The 17,498-nt window shown below is 48.6% G+C and overlaps 1 protein-coding gene across 4 annotated transcripts in view; it reads right to left on the reverse strand.

Annotated features, from left to right (window-relative positions):
- Window positions 1-17,498, reverse strand: part of daam2 (dishevelled associated activator of morphogenesis 2) — a 458,630-nt gene that overhangs the window by 128,439 nt on the left and 312,693 nt on the right. For all 4 annotated transcript variants that reach the window (XM_072500175.1, XM_072500172.1, XM_072500174.1 and 1 more), the window contains 4 exons: window positions 8,814-8,924; window positions 4,413-4,516; window positions 3,564-3,630; window positions 1,763-1,880 (listed from right to left, as the gene is read on the reverse strand). In XM_072500175.1, coding sequence (XP_072356276.1) covers window positions 1,763-1,880; window positions 3,564-3,630; window positions 4,413-4,516; window positions 8,814-8,924 — 400 coding nt within the window. The remainder of the gene's footprint in view (window positions 1-1,762; window positions 1,881-3,563; window positions 3,631-4,412; window positions 4,517-8,813; window positions 8,925-17,498) is intronic.

A 17,498-nucleotide genomic window follows, 5' to 3' on the forward strand; every position in this document is an offset into this window, starting at 1 on the left:
ATGGTAGGGTACAAACCGGATTGACACGCCACTCGTCAGATGTCCCCTGGTGCAGAGGTGGTTATCGTAACTCCCTGCTACGCATGACTGCCTGCCTTTCCTTCTATCTGATCCTCCCTCCTCCGACACTTTCTGGTGTGGTTTTGTCTCTTTCTTTGCCTATTGGCCCCTATTTTCTACGTGGTCGATTTTTTTACACAGTATAAGTGACGTTTCCACTTATGAGACCATACTGGAGGCCATAAATATAATGCAGTCACTAATAAATCCAATTTGGAATTTATCAGAAACCTTTTCAATCAGAAGTTGGTTAAAACGTGGAACTCGCTAACACGTTTCTTCTTATTGAGGCATGAGATAAGAGCCGGAATGTTCTGGTCGTCCGGATTCGCTTTTCCCACTGGCAGCACACCCCTGCCAGCGGGTTTCCCGGTTACGTGGGATGGCTTAAATGGGAAACCCATTGACGAGTGGCAGGAGTAGAGAAGCCCGACGACAGCCAACAGCGCACGGCTGAGAATCAGGCAGGGTCCCAGGTTCGATTCCCGGCTTGGGTCACTGTCTGTGCGGAGTCTGCAAGTTCTCCCCATATCTGCGTGGGTTTCCTCCGGGTGCTCCGGTTTCCTCCCACAAGTCCTGAAAGAAGTGCTGTTAGTTGAATTGGACATTCTGAATTCTCCCTCTGTGTACCCGAACAGGCGTCGGAGTGTGGCAACTCGGGGTTTTTCCACAGTAGCTTCACTGCAGTGATAATGTAAGCCCACTTGTGACATTAAATATTATTATTATATTCAACTGATGAATTCCACATATGGAGAGGCCTCTGGGAGCTCCGCAACGGAGGGAGAATTCAGAATGTCCAAATTACCTAACAGCACGTCTTTCGGGACTTGTGGGAGGAAACCAGAGCACCCGGAGGAAACCCACGTAGACACGGGGAGAACGTGCAGACTCTGCACAGTGACCCAAGCCGGGAATTGAACCTGGGACGCTGGAGCTGTGAAGCAACAGTGCTACCGTGGGCACCTCTATTTAAACCATCCCAACACCTTCTGGACACTCTTTCTAATCATCTTTCCTTCCTGATTCATCATCTGTTTTTCTTCTGCCTATTTGCTGAGCATATTGCGAACAGGGGTTGTTAAGGGGAGAAGCTGATGTCGTAATCGTGATACCCTGAGGTCAATGCTCTGAGGACAAGGGTTTAAAGCTCACCATGGCAGCTGGCGGAATTTAAGTTCAAATTAATAAATATGAAATATAAAACAAATCCAATCGTGACCATGAAACTATAATTAATTGTTGTTAAAAAAAAAAACTGGTTCACTCATATCCTTTAGGGAAGGAAATCTTCCGTACTTACCCGGTCTGGCCTACATGTGACTCCACACCCACAGCAATGTGGCTGACTCCTAATTGCCCTCTGCAATGGCTCCGCAAACCCCTCAGTCCAAGGGCAATTATGGATAGGCAACAAATGCTGGCTTTCCTGCAATGCCCACATCCCATGAAAATACACAGCAAGCAAAAATAAAATTCAAACTTTCATTTAATCCTGGCCATGCTGGTCCAGTAGCTGAATAGCCAACTGGGTTGCTGTTCAGAGATGGAGATGGGCATTGGGGGCAAGGAACTGGAGGATTCTTATGGAACCATGGCCTAACTTGGGTCACCTCGATCCCATTTCAAGTCATCAGTATTTAGAAGAGAAGATCAGAGAAAATTACAATGGAAGTACAATCTTAATGAGGAATCTACTCACAGGGCATTTGGAGACAGTGCTGGAGGACAGACACCAAATGTGGGTAGGCTTCCGTGTGACTCAGTTTCTTCCGAATCAGGTCAAACATCTGGCTGGTGCTCCTAGTGTCAATGTGCACCTGGAAGATTAGGGAGATTAAGTCATTTCTCTGTATGCTGCAGTGGACATGGATTATCGTCACATCTTATAGCAACAATCAGGAAACAACAAGCATCTTAACAACATGAACTTGGATTTACGTAGGGGCTTTAACATTGGAAGGTGTCCCAACTTGTCTTCCAGCAATGTGATGAAAACCAATCTGTTAGGCATCAGACAGGTAATCAAGGGTTTGGACAGAGAGGGAGGTTTTAAGGCCTGTCCTAAAGGAGAGGAATGAGAGAGGGAATGGAGAAGTTTAGGAAAAGAATTCCAAAGTATAGGGCCAAGGTAGCAGAAGGCACAACCACCAGTGGTGAAACGATTAAATTAGGGTTTGGTCAAGAGGCCAAATTGAATGAGTGCAGATAGCTCAGAGGGTTGTGGGATTGGACAGGATTACAGAGATGTGAGGCACGATCAATTGGACAAAGACGAGAGTTGAATACAACTGAGGCTTTATTGCTCTAAGATGTGTGGCCTCCCACAGCAGCTGGCGAAATGGCTGCAGCATGGAGGACACACACATTTATACTCCGCCTACTGGGCGGAGCCAGCAGGCAGGGACTACCGGCGAACCTGTAGTACAGGTCCTACCATACATCACCTAATAGAGGTGCAACAGTGGTTTACCACATTATGGCAGGGAGGAATGAAGCCAAGGAGAATGACAGAAACAAGGTTGACAATTTTAAGATAGAAGCAGTGCAGAACCTGGGGCCAAAGCAGAAAAAAGGAACACCCGATGGGTGCGATTTAATGAAAAAAAACAGAGTTCCGTTTTGGATGCGAGTAGCGGGATGCTTCTCGGAGTTTGCAGTGCCAAGAACGACCCCGCTATCAAAAGAGACTTTGGGATTTTTTTGGGCTTTGGTCGCACTTATCTTACTTCCTGTCCTGAAGAGCTCAGCTCACCAGTGCAGTAAGCGATCAGGACGCCATTTTTAATTCCCGCCCCGATCTCTTGACCCACTCAACCACACCACGGCAGCCTCCGGACGCCTCCCCCCCCCCGCCCCGCAAGCTTACCTTTAGTTGGTCCTCAAGCCCCTCCACCTCACCCCATATCTTAAGAGAAGGACAACCCCAGACCCAAACCCTGGCATGGGCAACCTGGCAAGTTGGGGCTTTGGAGATGTTTGGGGGGTCGCATCGGGGTTCGAGAGATCGGTACGACATTTAAAAATGGAACTCTGATCTCTCCCTGCACTGAGGAGTTCCGGCGCGTGGAGCTCCTCAGCCCTGGAAACAGGCCTCAGCGGAAAGGGCTGTGGGACTTCGCTATCAGGCCGCCCGCTCAAAATGGTGGCCCGATAGCAGGAATCCGTCGGGAATCCCTTCTATATCTCGCCATGCATACCTTTGCATGGCAAGGGATACGGAATTGCTTCCCGCTTTGCATTCCCAGGGGATCGGAAAACGGGTGCAGTTCTTCTCCAGCAGGAGTACATAGGTCTCCCAAAAGGAGAATCCACCCCGTGATGTCTATTGTTTTTGAATTAGCTACTTTCACCATGTCCCCAAAGCTGTCACCACCAACTGTTGATATAATAACAAAATTCCTGATGCCATGAAACTCCGTATAATGAAAATAAGCGACAACAGATGATGTTTGATTTGGAGCTGGTTCCTCCTTGGCTTACGTGTTAGGATTGTCACTCACCATGTCAAGCCGCTTTGCAAGTTCACTCTCATCCTCATTTCTGACCATCTCAAAGAAGTCTAAGTGTCTAAAAACGCAGAGAGAAAATATGAATTAGTCAGTGTTCAAATCTATCCTGGCCAATCTTCCTGCTTCAACCAAAACTTTCAGTTCTTGACTGCTCATCAACTGTGGCCAATCTGACTGAGATGTTTCACAGAATAGACACGTAGAGAACGACTCTGCCCTCCAAAACAAGCACATTCTGGAATTTTGAGCTACGGTGGAATTCTTCTTTTACAGAGTTGTGGGAATGTGGACATACCAGCCCAAGAAGGCCATTGATACAAAGTCAACTGAACTGTTTAATACTTATTAATGTTGGACAATAAGTATGTTCAGGGACTTACGTTGTGCCCACCAGGCACTTTAATCGGACAGCGGTGAGCCTTCCCTGGGATCAAGGACCCCAGGGGCAAACGTCCTGTCCCAAGAGCTGTCTTTGGCCTTGCCAGTGATGCCCACATCCAACGAAAGGATAAATAAAAATAACCTAAGCAAAATGGAATGTCAGAACAACTAACTTCATATTCATTCTGACTTTGGCCTGGTCATAAGAGTTTCAAGGGAAAGAGAAAAGAGAACAGTAACTCAGAAGAAAGCTGTAAAATCTGGCAGGATGTGGAACATTGTGGTTGGGCATCCCAAGAAAGAAGAAATAACAGTGATTTTTTGAGGTCCAACACAATTTCCTTGCTGTTGTACCCAATATTCTCACTGGATACTCTATCTATCTTCACAATGCCCATGTTTACAGAGCCAGGCTGCCCATCGTTGATTATGTTTGTGACATTGTGCACGGCTAGTTACCTGTCCAACGTTGCGTTCTCGTGGCTTCGTAACTTATCGATCACAGGTTGAATTCCTAACATGAGGAACTCATACCGGAGGTGCAGTCGGAATTCCAGATTGTCCTGAAAGGAAGTGGAGACACCGTTAAACCCTGGGGCCCCACAGTTTCTCAGCAGACTGCAAAATGGCGGCATTGCTTCCTGCCCCGGAGCACAGCGCCCTTTGGCCTTCCAGCTTTGGTGACTGATTTGTGCCCATCACGGTGAGGAATGCCTGCACTCTTCCACTTTTTAGTATATGGCCCAGAGTTGCATACAATACTCTCGCTGAGGTTCAACCGGCGATTTAGAAAAACATAGGAGAATTTTCCTTGCTTTCTTTGTTTAAAATGACCAGGGGCGACATTCTCCGACCCCACGCCGGGTCGGAGAATCGCCGGGGGCTGGCGAGAATCCCGCCCCCGCCGGTTGCCAAATTCTCCGGCACCGAATAATCGGCTGGGGTGGGCATCGCGCCGCGCCGGTTGGCGGGCCCCCCCGCTCGATTCTCCGGCCCGGATGGGCCGAAGTCCCACCGATAAATTGCCTGTCCCGCTGGCGTAAATTAAATCACCTACCTTACCGGCGGGACAAGGCGGGGCGATCTGGCCCCAGGGGGTGCCCCCACGGTGGCCTGGCCCGCGATCGGGGCCCACCGATCCGCGGGCGGGCCTGTGCCGTGGGGGCACTCTTTCCCTTCTGCCTCCGCCACGGTCTCCACCATGGCGGAGGCAGAAGAGACTCCCTCCACTGCGCATGCGCGGGAAACTGTCAGCGGCCGCTGACGCTCCCGCGCATGCGCCGCCCCGAGATGTCATTTCCGCGCCAGCTGGCGGGGCACCAAAGGCCGTTTCCGCCAGCTGGCGGGGCGGAAATTCCTCCGGCGTCGGCCTAGCCCCTCAATGTTGGGGCTCGGCCCCCAAAGATGCGGAGCATTCCGCACCTTTGGGGCGGCGCGATGCCTGTCTGATTGGCGCCGTTTTGGGCGCCAGTCGGCGGACATCACGCTGTTTCCGGAGAATTTCGCCCCAGGTTTCTAAAGTCCAGTTTTCAGCTGTGGTTCTGGTTTGGCCCATGGCTGGTTACGTGTCTCGTGTTGTGTTAAGGACCTTTAATTCAGGCTCTAACTAGTGTTCTCTCCACACTTACCCCAGTGTCAACAATACACGGGCACCACTGCGTGAGATTGCCATTTCAGATTGCGCATTTGAACAGCTAACTGCACTGAGACTATCCCGAGTACCTGTAATATGGAATCTATACCAGAAGACCATGAGGCCACCTGATGAAGTGTCAGCTCCGGCTCCGTTGACCTCTGTTAGAAGGCCACGAGTTCAAGTCCCACCCAAGACGAGCACAAAATCTACACCGCGCAGTACTGGGGGAATACTTTCTGATTGGGATTAGGGGCAGTGTATTGAGACGGATAGAAAACTGGCTGACGGACAGGGAACAAAGAGTAGGAATTAATAGGTCTTTTTAAATTGGCAGGCAGTGGTAGTGGTGTACCGCAGGGATCGGTGCTGTGATCCCAGCTATTCACAATATATTATTAATGATTTAGATGAGGGAACAAAATGTAATATCTCCAAATTTGCAGATGACACCAAGTTGGGTTGGGGGGTGGGGGTGGGAGGTGAGCTGTGAGGAGGATGCAGAGATCATTCAGTGTGTTTTGAACGAGTTCAGTGAGTGGGCAAATGAGTGGCAGATGAATGAAATGAAATGAAATGAAAATGAATGATTATCATAGATTATCACACTTCATCAGGTGGCCTCATGGTCTTCTGGTATAGATTTCATACTACAGGTACTCGGGATAGTCTCAGTGCAGTTAGCTGTTCAAATGCGCAATCTGAAATGGCAATCTCACGCAGCGGTGCCCGTGTATTGTTGACACTGGGGTAAGTGTGGAGAGAACACTAGTTAGAGCCTGAATGAAAATGAAAATGAAATGAATGCAATGAAATGAAATGAAAATCGCTTATTGTCACAAGTAGGCTTCAAATGAAGTTACTGTGAAAAGCCCCTAGTCGCCACATTCCGGTGCCTGTTCAGGGAGGCTGTTACGGGGATGCCGTATAACTTGGATAAATGTGAGGTTATCCACTTCAGTAACAAAAACGGGAAGGCAGATTATTATCCGAATGGCCATAAATTAGGAGAGGGAAATGTGCAACGAGACCTGGGTGTCCTCGTACACCAGTCACTGAAGGTAAGCATACAGGTACAGCAGCAGGCAGTACAGAAGGTAAATGGTATGTTGGCCTTCATAGCGAGAGGATTTGAGTACAGGAGCAGGGATGTTTTGCTGTAATTATACAGGGCCTTGTTGAGGCCACACCTGGAATCTTGTGTGCAGTTTTGGTCTCTTTATCTGAGGAAGAATGTTCTTGCTCTAAAATGAATGCAGCGAAGGTTTACCAGACTGATTCCTGGGATGGTGTGACTTGCATATGAGGAGAGATTGAATTGGTTAGGATTGTATTTGCTGGAGTTCGGTGGGTGGGTGGGTAGGGGGGGGGGGGAATCGGCGGGCCATTGCGATCTGGGGTGGACCTACCTTACTACGTGCGGCGCCCGCGTCGAGGTGGGCCACCGGGCGCATGCGCGGCCGCGGGGTCTGAACAGCAGGGCCCCGCCGGCAGCCAGAGCTGCGGGACGCATGCCGGGACCCTGCTAGCCTCCTGGAAAACGGAGAATCACCCCGGACTTTCGAGGAAAAAGTCCGGAGTGATTCTCGCCCGTTTTCCGGCGGGCGTGGTGACTTAGTCCCAAAAAGGGAGAATCCCGGCCCAGGTCTCCAGTCTGTCACCAAGAGCTTATAGCATGAGGGGCTCCGATCCACATCAAACGGGCTGACCAGGAATCTCTCCTGCTCTTACCGCCAGCCATTGGTGTGAGATCGGAAGGATTTTGCAGGTTTTATCTTCTACGTCTCTATTTGAGTTGAATGATCAGCCATGACCGGGATAAATGGTGGAGCAGGCTCAAAGGGCCAAAAGGCCTCCTCCTGCTCCTATCTTCCATGTATCTGTGACACACCCACCCTGTTTGGTCACATTATGAACGCACCTTCCTTGGCCATCGACTCCTGGGGTGGGACTCAACCCGGAGCTTCAGGCTCAGAGGCAAGGACGCTACCCACTGCGCCACAAGACCTCTATACTTATATTTATTTTACTAGGTTTCCCGTTGCCCCGACTACCAATCCATATGAGGTAATCGGAGTCGGTTATATTGACTGTTTTCAGTTAGTTTAAAAGGTGAGACATCCCTTCACAAAGGGCTCCGATACCATCGTTAAAGGACATTTTAAAGGATGATAAGACTAGGAGTGGGATTAATCGATTGTTGACGCTGGTGGAAGATTCCGGTCCCACACCGGCACTCGGGTTTCCCGGCGACGAGGGGCGCAGTCAGCGGGAAATCCTGTTGAGAACGGCAGGACCAGTAGAGCCCGCTGGTGGGCCGCTTCTGTTGGCGAAAAACATGTGGCGGGGTGGTGGGGAAGTCCCTTCACTTCACCTTCACTTTCAAAGGGGCTGTTTAGCACAGGGCTAAATCGCTGGCTTTGAAAGCAGACCAAGGCAGGCCAGCGGCACGGTTCAATTCCCGTAACAGCCTCCCCGAACAGGCGCCGGAATGTGGCGACTAGGGGCTTTTCACAGTAACTTCATTTGAAGCCTACTTGTGACAATAAGCAATTTTCATTCATTTCATTCAAAAGGGCTAATATTCCGGAGGCTCCATCTTGGGAAATTGTTAATGTTGACACTGTCAGACGTTGGTAATGAGACAAAAGCAAAATACTGCAAATGTCGTAAATCTGATATAAAAGCAGAAGATACGGGAAATACTCAGCAGGCCGGGCAGCATTCGAGGAGTACAACAGGTCGCTCACACGTCTGGTCATCGGCCTGACACGTCAACTCTGTTTCTCTGGGCACAAATGCTGCTGGACCTGCTGTGAACTACCACCGTTTTCTGCCTTCATGCCCGATAATCGTTTGAAAATAGTGATACTTCTGCGTTTTAAAAAGAATCCCAATGGTGAAGCATCGAATCTCAATTCATTACCAAAGTTCTACCCTTGGTCCACGGTGCCCCCGTTTCGGCAGGTACAACCGGCCTCCCTACCAGCTGGCTCAGCTATAATCATTGCAATTCGATTGCGTTACCATCTTATTGTGGTAATGGCAATATAAACATTTTTTTTTTTAAAAATCTTTTTATTGGCTTTTCTCATGGGCAATATAACCCTGAGTTTGCTCACAAGTCTTGTTCTGCTTCACTCACTCCACCCTTGGAGCACCAGTGGCTGGCCTGACAAACTGTGGCAGACAGTGCAGCATTTCCTCTGAGGCTACCTTCAACTTACCACTCCGGCACCAGCATTTAACACCGCGTTGATGAAGGACATTATTGCAGTTTTGAGGTGCACCTCATCCCTGTACTTTCCAGTACTTCTGTCCAACTCATGCAGTAAAGTCTGAAATGGGGAAAAAAAAACATTGAGTTTATATGTGTTTCAGCATCATCCAAAGATTCGTTCATAACCACCATCCACTATCCTCTTGAGCTCATTGCGTATTGGTGGGCACAATGTCTTATTGATCAGTAGACATGTGGCAACAAACATTAAACTAACAATCCAGATGGAGCATTTACCTTCGTCTCTTTGACCAAACGTCTGATCACCAATCCTAATATCTCCACATGTGGCTCAGTGTCACATTTTGCTTGGTGACTTTCCCATGGAACACCTTGGGGCTTTGCTTCTGGGGATAGATTGGAGATGTCCGGCTGGTTTGCTCAGAGAGGCGAGGATTCGGAGGAGATTTGATAAGAGATGCTCAAAAGCCATCAGGGGCCTGGGTGGAACCGCGAGCGGGAAACTGTCCCCACTGGTGGGAGGGGGGAGAACCGGGGGAGACATGGGTTTCAGGTGATTGGCAAAAGAACCAAAGGCCGTGAAGGGCGTTAGGATCAGGAATGCACTGCATGAGAGCGTGATGGAGGCAGATTCAACTGCAGCTATCAAAAGCATGATTATTTGAAGAGGAAAATAAATTGCAGGCCTATGAGGAAAAGGCAGGGGAGCGGTACCAACTGAGCTGCTCTAACAGAGAGCTGGCATGGACAGGATGGGTCGAATGGCTTTCTTCTGCACGCTAACAATTCTGTGATTCTATAACTTTATGACCTTATAAAGGCACTACATAAATACAAGTTGTGGGAAATTCAAACCACAAATCGGCAAATTAGGAATGGATTTGTTAAAACTGGCGATTTTGGGAGGACATGTGATGTGAGCACAGCAGCGACTGCGTTTTTGCAAGCTCCAGCTCTGTTCATCTTTGTTTTTATCCTTTGTGTCTTTTTTCGGGTTTACATGGCTTTCGCTGTGTACCAAGATTTGTTGGTCAATGTTTCAGCGCTTTTGACTCGAGGCAATATGCTATAATCCTCGCTGTGGCTGGAGGGGGTTGTGGTGGGGCCTGGTCTTTGATGGTGCAGTTGCCTTTGAGTCGTTTGCCACCCTGATGATACGGTGCACACTGACGGATGATGGCTGCTAGCGATGAAGGTGATCCATCTGATTTTTCCGACTATTGGAAACATCCTCTCCACGTCCTCTATCGCGGCCTCTCAGTATCCTGTAAGTTTCAATAAGATCCCTCCTCATCCTTCTAAACTCCAACGAGTACAGACCCAGAGTCCTCAACCGCTCCACATAAGACAGGCTGTTCATTCCAGGGATGGTTCTTGTGAACCTTTTCAGGGCCATTTCCAAGGCCAGTACATCCTTCCATAGATACGGGGCCCAAAACTGCTCACAATACTCCAAATGGGGTCTGACCAGGGCCTTATGCAGCCTCAGAAGTACATCCCTGCTCTTGTATTCTAGATTTGTGCAGTTTCTTTATCCTATTATATCCTTGGGGGAGGATGCTGGAGTTGGGGGAGGGGTGGAGGGTAAGATTAGATTGGTCTTCGCTACCTTTGAGAATGGCCCCAATAGACAGAACTACATATTTTTTTGGTTGAGCCTTTTTCTTCTGTAGGCCCAAGTGGACTGGATATTTTCCTGCTATTTTTCTTGGACACCCCTATTGGAGGGAGACGGTCATTTCTCCTGACGTGGGTCTCCCTCTCTGACTGTTCTAACTGTTGGGGCTCTTGTGAGTGAGGCCGGCCTGAATATCCTTCATTTGGTGGTATGTGGTGTGTCTAGTGGGGTGGTTCCTCCCAAGAGAGTTTCTTTTTTCTCTTCCCTTGTTGGGGTGTTGGGTTGGTCCTGTATGTGCATTGAATGGTTTGTGTGTGTGTGTGTGTGGGAGGGGAGGGCGGGGGGGGGGGGGGGGGAGTTGTCATGTCCTGTTCAGGATCAAACTGGCTGATTTTAAGACCATAAGACATAGGAGCGGAAGGAAGGCCATTCGGCCCATCGAGCCCACTCCACCATTCAATCATGGCTGATTTCAACTCCATTTACCCGCTCTCTCTCCATAGCCCTTAATTCCTCGAGAAATCAAGAATTTATCAACTTCTGTCTTAAAAACACTCAACGTCCCGGCCTCCACCGCCTTCTGTGGCAATCAATTCCACAGACCCACCACTCTCTGGCTGAAGAAATTTCTCCTCATCTCTGTTCTAAAGTGACTCCCTTTTATTCTAAGGCTGTGCCCCCGGGTCCTAGTCTCCCCTGCTAATGGAAACAACTTCCCTACGTCCACCCTATCTAAGCCATTCATTATCTTGTAAGTTTCTATTAGATCTCCCCTCAACCTCCTAAACTCCAATGAATATAATCCCAGGATCCTCAGACGTTCATCGTATGTTAGGCCTACCATTCCTGGGATCATCCGTGTGAATCTCTGCTGGACCCGCTCCAGTGCCAGTATGTCCTTCCTGAGGTGTGGGGCCCAAAATTGCTCACAGTATTCTAAATGGGGCCTAACTAATGCTTCATAAAGCTTCAGAAGTACATCCCTGCTTTTATATTCCAAGCCTCTTGAGATAAATGACAACATTGCATTTGCTTTCTTAATTACGGACTCAACCTGCAAGTTTACTTTTAGTGAATCCTGGACTAGGTTTTGGAGGCGTGCAAGGCCTGGGGTGTCATGGGGGTCCCTGGACCCAGTTCTCTGATCTTTCTTTTTCTCTGTGTGGTGGTTAGGATAGGATAGGCCAAGCTCCGCATCGCGGTGAGTATCCTGTGGCTCCTTGGGTGGGGGTACCCCCTTTGGGGGTATCTTGGAGGAGTCCGGTGTGGGGAGGCCCACATCCAGAGAGGTGAACATTGGGAAAAAGTCCAAAGCCTGTGTCCAGTAATTATCCTTATTTGTCTTGTCCTGGGAGTTGAAAGGGGTCCACTTGGCGGTGGGCTGTCTGGTTATCATCCAGTCATAATATCTTAGGAGGTGGTTTGTGGGTCCGAGGAGGTAGCTCTGACAGTTTTTGCTGTACTTCTGCACATTCTCCCCATGTCTGCGTGGGTTTCCTCCGGGTGCTCCGGTTTCCTCCCACAGTCCAAAAATGTGTGGGTTAGGTGGATTGGCCACGGTAAATTGCCCTTAGTGTCCAAAAAAAAAGGTTAAGTGGGGTTACTGGGTTACAGGGATAGGGTGGGCTTGAGTAGTGTGCTCTTTCCAAGGGTCGGTGCAGACCCGATGGGCCGAATGGTCTCCTTCTGCACTGTACATCTATGATTCTTCTTCACTAATCTTCCTACTTTGTGAGGCTTTGCGGGGGCGTTGCTTCTACTTCCCTCTTCATATCGGTACCTGTGTGGGGTAGCTGTAATGTGGTTGGATAATGAATCTTGGTGTCATGTGTCACTGTCCGTGTGGAGTTTGCACATTCTCCCCGTGTCTGTCCGGGTCTCACCCCCACAACCCAAAGATGTGCAGGGTAAGTCATGCTAAATAGTCCCTTAATTGCTGTGCCAGTGATACCGAGTGTTATCTTCCGTCTTTTGTTTGTTCATAGCAACATGGTTTGTAGCAAACTGAGTCCGTGAGCTGGCACCAGACAAAATGGCCGTTAAAACTGTCAGATTGTTTACCGAAGTCCAACTGGCTTCATCTCATGTTCCTCAGGGAAAGGAAGCTGTCAGGCACCACCTTGTCTGGCATGTGACTCCAGTCCCGTGCTCAAACCAACAAGGGCAGGGCATTTAATGCAGCTACCCACATCCTGAGAACCAATGTCTATTTCTTAAATCCCAATGTGAAAAAGGAAGCTTACCCCCGATGGATTATTCCTTTGTCACCACAGGCCATTTGTGTCTTGAATGATCAGTTGGGACAAGTTTTCAGGACTCCAGCCTCCATAGCAGAAGGTTAGATGCTCAGGCTTTACTGTAGTTTCCCTACCGTATAATCACATGAGGACAGGATCACACGGGGACAGGATCACGTGGGGACAGGATCGCGTGTGGGCAGGATCACGTGAGGACAGGATTACATGAGGACAGGATCAAATGAGGACAGGATCACATGAGGTCAGGATCACATGAGGACAGGATTACATGAGGACAGGATTACATGAGGGCAGGATTACATGAGGACAGGATCACATGAGGTCAGGATTACATGAGGACAGGATCACATGAGGACAGGATTACACGAGGACAGGATCACACGACAGGATGGCATAAGGACAGGATGACATAAGGACAAGATCACACGAGGACAGGATCACATGAGGACAGGATTACATGAGGTCAGAATCACATGACAGGCTCACATGAGGACAGGATCTCATGAGGACAGGATTACATGAGCTCAGGATCACATGAGGACAGGATCACATGAGGACAGGATCACATGAGGACAGGATCACATGAGGTCAGGATCACATGAGGACAGGCTCACATGAGGTCAGGATTACATGAGGACAGGATCACATGAGGACAGGATCACATGAGGTCAGGATTACACGAGGACAGGATCACATGAGGTCAGGATCACATGAGGACAGGATTACATGAGGACAGGATTACATGAGGACAGGATCACATGAGGACAGGATTACACGAGCACAGAATCAAATGAGGGCAGGATCACGTGAGGTCAGTATCACATAACGACAGGATTACATGAGATCAGGATCACATGAGGACAGGCTCACATGAGGTCAGGATTACATGAGGACAGGATCACATGAGGACAGGATCACCTGAGGACAGGATCACATGAGGACAGGATTACATGAGGACAGGATTACATGAGGACAGGATCACATGAGGACAGGATCAAATGAGGACAGGATCACATGAGGTCAGGATCACATGAGGACAGGATTACATGAGGACAGGATTACATGAGGTCAGTATTACATGAGGACAGGATCACATGAGGACAGGATTACATGAGGACAGGATCACATGAGGATAGGATCACATGAGGACAGGATCACATGAGGACAGCATCACATTAAGTCAGGATCAAATGAGGGCAGGATCAAGTGGACAGCGTCACATGAGGACTTGATCATGTGAGGACAGGGTCGTGTGAGGACAGTATCGTGTGAGGACAGGATCATTTGTAGACAGGATCATGTGAGCACAGGAGCACGTGAGGACAAGATCAAACATGGACATGATCACGTGAGCACAAGGTCATGTGAGGACAGGATCATGTGAGGAAATGATCACATGAGGACAGGATCACATGAGGTCAGGATCACATGAGGACAGGCTCACATGAGGTCAGGATTACATGAGGACAGGATCACATGAGGACAGGATCACATGAGGTCAGGATTACACAAGGACAGGATCACATGAGGTCAGGATCACATGAGGTCAGGATCACATGAGGACAGGATTACATGAGGACAGGATCAAATGAGGGCAGGATCACATGAGGTCAGGATCACATGACGACAGGATTACATGAGGTCAGGATCACATGAGGACAGGCTCACATGAGGTCAGGATTACATGAGGACAGGATCACATGAGTACAGGATCACATGAGGTCAGGATCACATGAGGACAGGATTACATGAGGACAGGATTACATGAGGACAGGATCACCTGAGGACAGGATCATATGAGGACAGGATTACATGAGGACAGGATTACATGAGGACAGGATCACATGAGGACGGGATTACATGAGGACAGGATCACATGAGGTCAGGATCACATGAGGACAGGATTACATGAGGACAGGATTACATGAGGGCAGGATTACATGAGGACAGGATCACATGAGGTCAGGATTACATGAGGACAGGATTACACGAGGACAGGATTACATGAGGACAGGATCACATGAGGACAGGATTACACGAGGACAGGATCACATGAGGTCAGGATCACATGAGGACAGGATTACATGAGGACAGGATTACATGAGGACAGGATTACACGAGGACAGGATCAAATGAGGGCAGGATCACATGAGGTCAGGATCACATGACGACAGGATTACATGAGATCAGGATCACTTGAGGACAGGCTCACATGAGGTCAGGATTACATGAGGACAGGATTACATGAGGACAGGATCACCTGAGGACAGGATTACATGAGGACAGGATCACATGAGGATAAGATCACATGAGGACAGGATCACATGAGGACAGGATCACATGAAGTCAGGATCACATGAGGACAGGATTACATGAGGACAGGATTACATGAGGACAGGATCACCTGAGGACAGGATTACATGAGGACAGGATTACATGAGGACAGGATCACCTGAGGACAGGATTACATGAGGACAGGATCACATGAGGATAAGATCACATGAGGACAGGATCACATGAGGACAGGATCACATGAAGTCAGGATCAAATGAGGACAGGATCACATGAGGTCAGGATCACATGAGGACAGGATCACACGAGGACAGGATCACATGAGGACAGGATTACATGAGGACAGGATTACATGAGGTCAGTATTACATGAGGACAGGAACACATGAGGACAGGATTACATGAGGACAGGATCACATGAGGATAAGATCACATGAGGACAGGATCACATGAGGACAGGATCACATGAAGTCAGGATCAAATGAGGACAGGATCACATGAGGTCAGGATCACATGAGGACAGTATCACACGAGGACAGGATCACATGAGGACAGGATTACATGAGGGCAGAATCACATGACAGGCTCACATGAGGACAGGATCACATGAGGACAGGATCACATGAGGACAGGATTACATGAGGACAGGATCACATGAGCTCAGGATCACATGAGGACAGGATCACATGAGGACAGGATCACATGAGGTCAGGATCACAGAAGGACAGGCTCACACGAGGTCAGGATTACATGAGGACAGGATCACATGAGGACAGGATCACATGAGGTCAGGATTACACGAGGACAGGATCACATGAGGTCAGGATCACATGAGGTCAGGATCACATGAGGACAGGATTACATGAGGACAGGATTACATCAGGTCAGGATCACATGAGGACAGGATTACATGAGGACAGGATTACATGAGGACAGGATCAAATGAGGACAGGATTACACGAGGACAGGATCACATGAGGTCAGGATCACATGAGGACAGGCTCACATTAGGTCAGGATTACATGAGGACAGGAACACATGAGGATAGGATCACATGAGGTCAGGATCACATGAGGACAGGATTACATGAGGACAGGATTATATGAGGTCAGTATTACATAAGGATAGGATCACCCGAGGACAGGTTTACATGAGGACAGGGTTACATGAGGACAGGATCACATGAGGACAAGATTACATGAGGACAGGATCACATGAGGACAGGATCACATGAGGTCAGGATCACATGAGGACAGGATTATATGAGGACAGGATTACAAGAGGTCAGTATTACATGAGGACAGGATCACATGAGGGCAGGATTACATGAGGACAGGATCACATGAGGATAGGATCACATGAGGACAGGATCACATGAGGACAGGATCACATGAAGTCAGGATCAAATGAGGACAGGATCACATGAGGTCAGGATCACATGAGGACAGGATTACATGAGGACAGGATTACATGAGGTCAGGATCACATGAGGATAGGATCACATGAGGTCAGGATCACATGAGGATAGGATCACATGAGGTCAGGATCACATGAGGATAGGATCACATGAGGTCAGGATCACATGAGGTCAGGATTACATGAGGTCAGGATCACATGAGGACAGGATTACACGAGGACAGGATTCAATGAGGACAGGATTACATGAGGACAGGATCACATGAGGACAGAATTACATGAGGACAGGATTACATGAGGACAGGATTACATGAGGACAGGATCACATGAGGACAGGATCACATGAGGTCAGGATCAAATGAGGACAGGATCACATGAGGGCAGGATCACATGAGGTCAGGATCACATGAGGTCAGGATCACATGAGGATAGGATCACATGAGGTCAGGATCACATGAGGATAGGATCACCTGAGGTCAGGATCACATGAGGTCAGGATTACATGAGGTCAGGATCACATGAGGACAGGATTACATAAGGACAGGATTACATCAGGACAGGATCAAATGAGGACAGGATTACACAAGGACAGGATCACATGAGGTCAGGATCACATGAGGACAGGCTCACATTAGGTCAGGATTACATGAGGACAGGATCACATGAGGACAGGATCACATGAGGTCAGGATCACATGAGGACAGGATTACATGAGGACAGGATTATATGAGGTCAGTATTACATGAGGATAGGATCACCTGAGGACAGGATTACATGAGGACAGGATCACATGAGGACTGGATTGCATGAGGACAGGATCAAATGAGGACAGGATCACATGAGGTCAGGATCACAAGAGGACAGGATTACATGAGGACAGGATTACATGAGGTCAGTATTACATGAGGACAGGATCACATGAGGGCAGGATTACATGAGGACAGGATCACATGAGGATAGGATCACATGAGGACAGGATCACATGAAGTCAGGATCAAATGAGGACAGGATCACATGAGGTCAGGATCACATGAGGACAGGATTACATGAGGACAGGATTACATGAGGTCAGGATCACATGAGGATAG

This window comes from Scyliorhinus torazame, chromosome 4 (assembly GCF_047496885.1).
Source record: "Scyliorhinus torazame isolate Kashiwa2021f chromosome 4, sScyTor2.1, whole genome shotgun sequence".
Taxonomy (NCBI): Eukaryota; Metazoa; Chordata; class Chondrichthyes; order Carcharhiniformes; family Scyliorhinidae; genus Scyliorhinus; species Scyliorhinus torazame.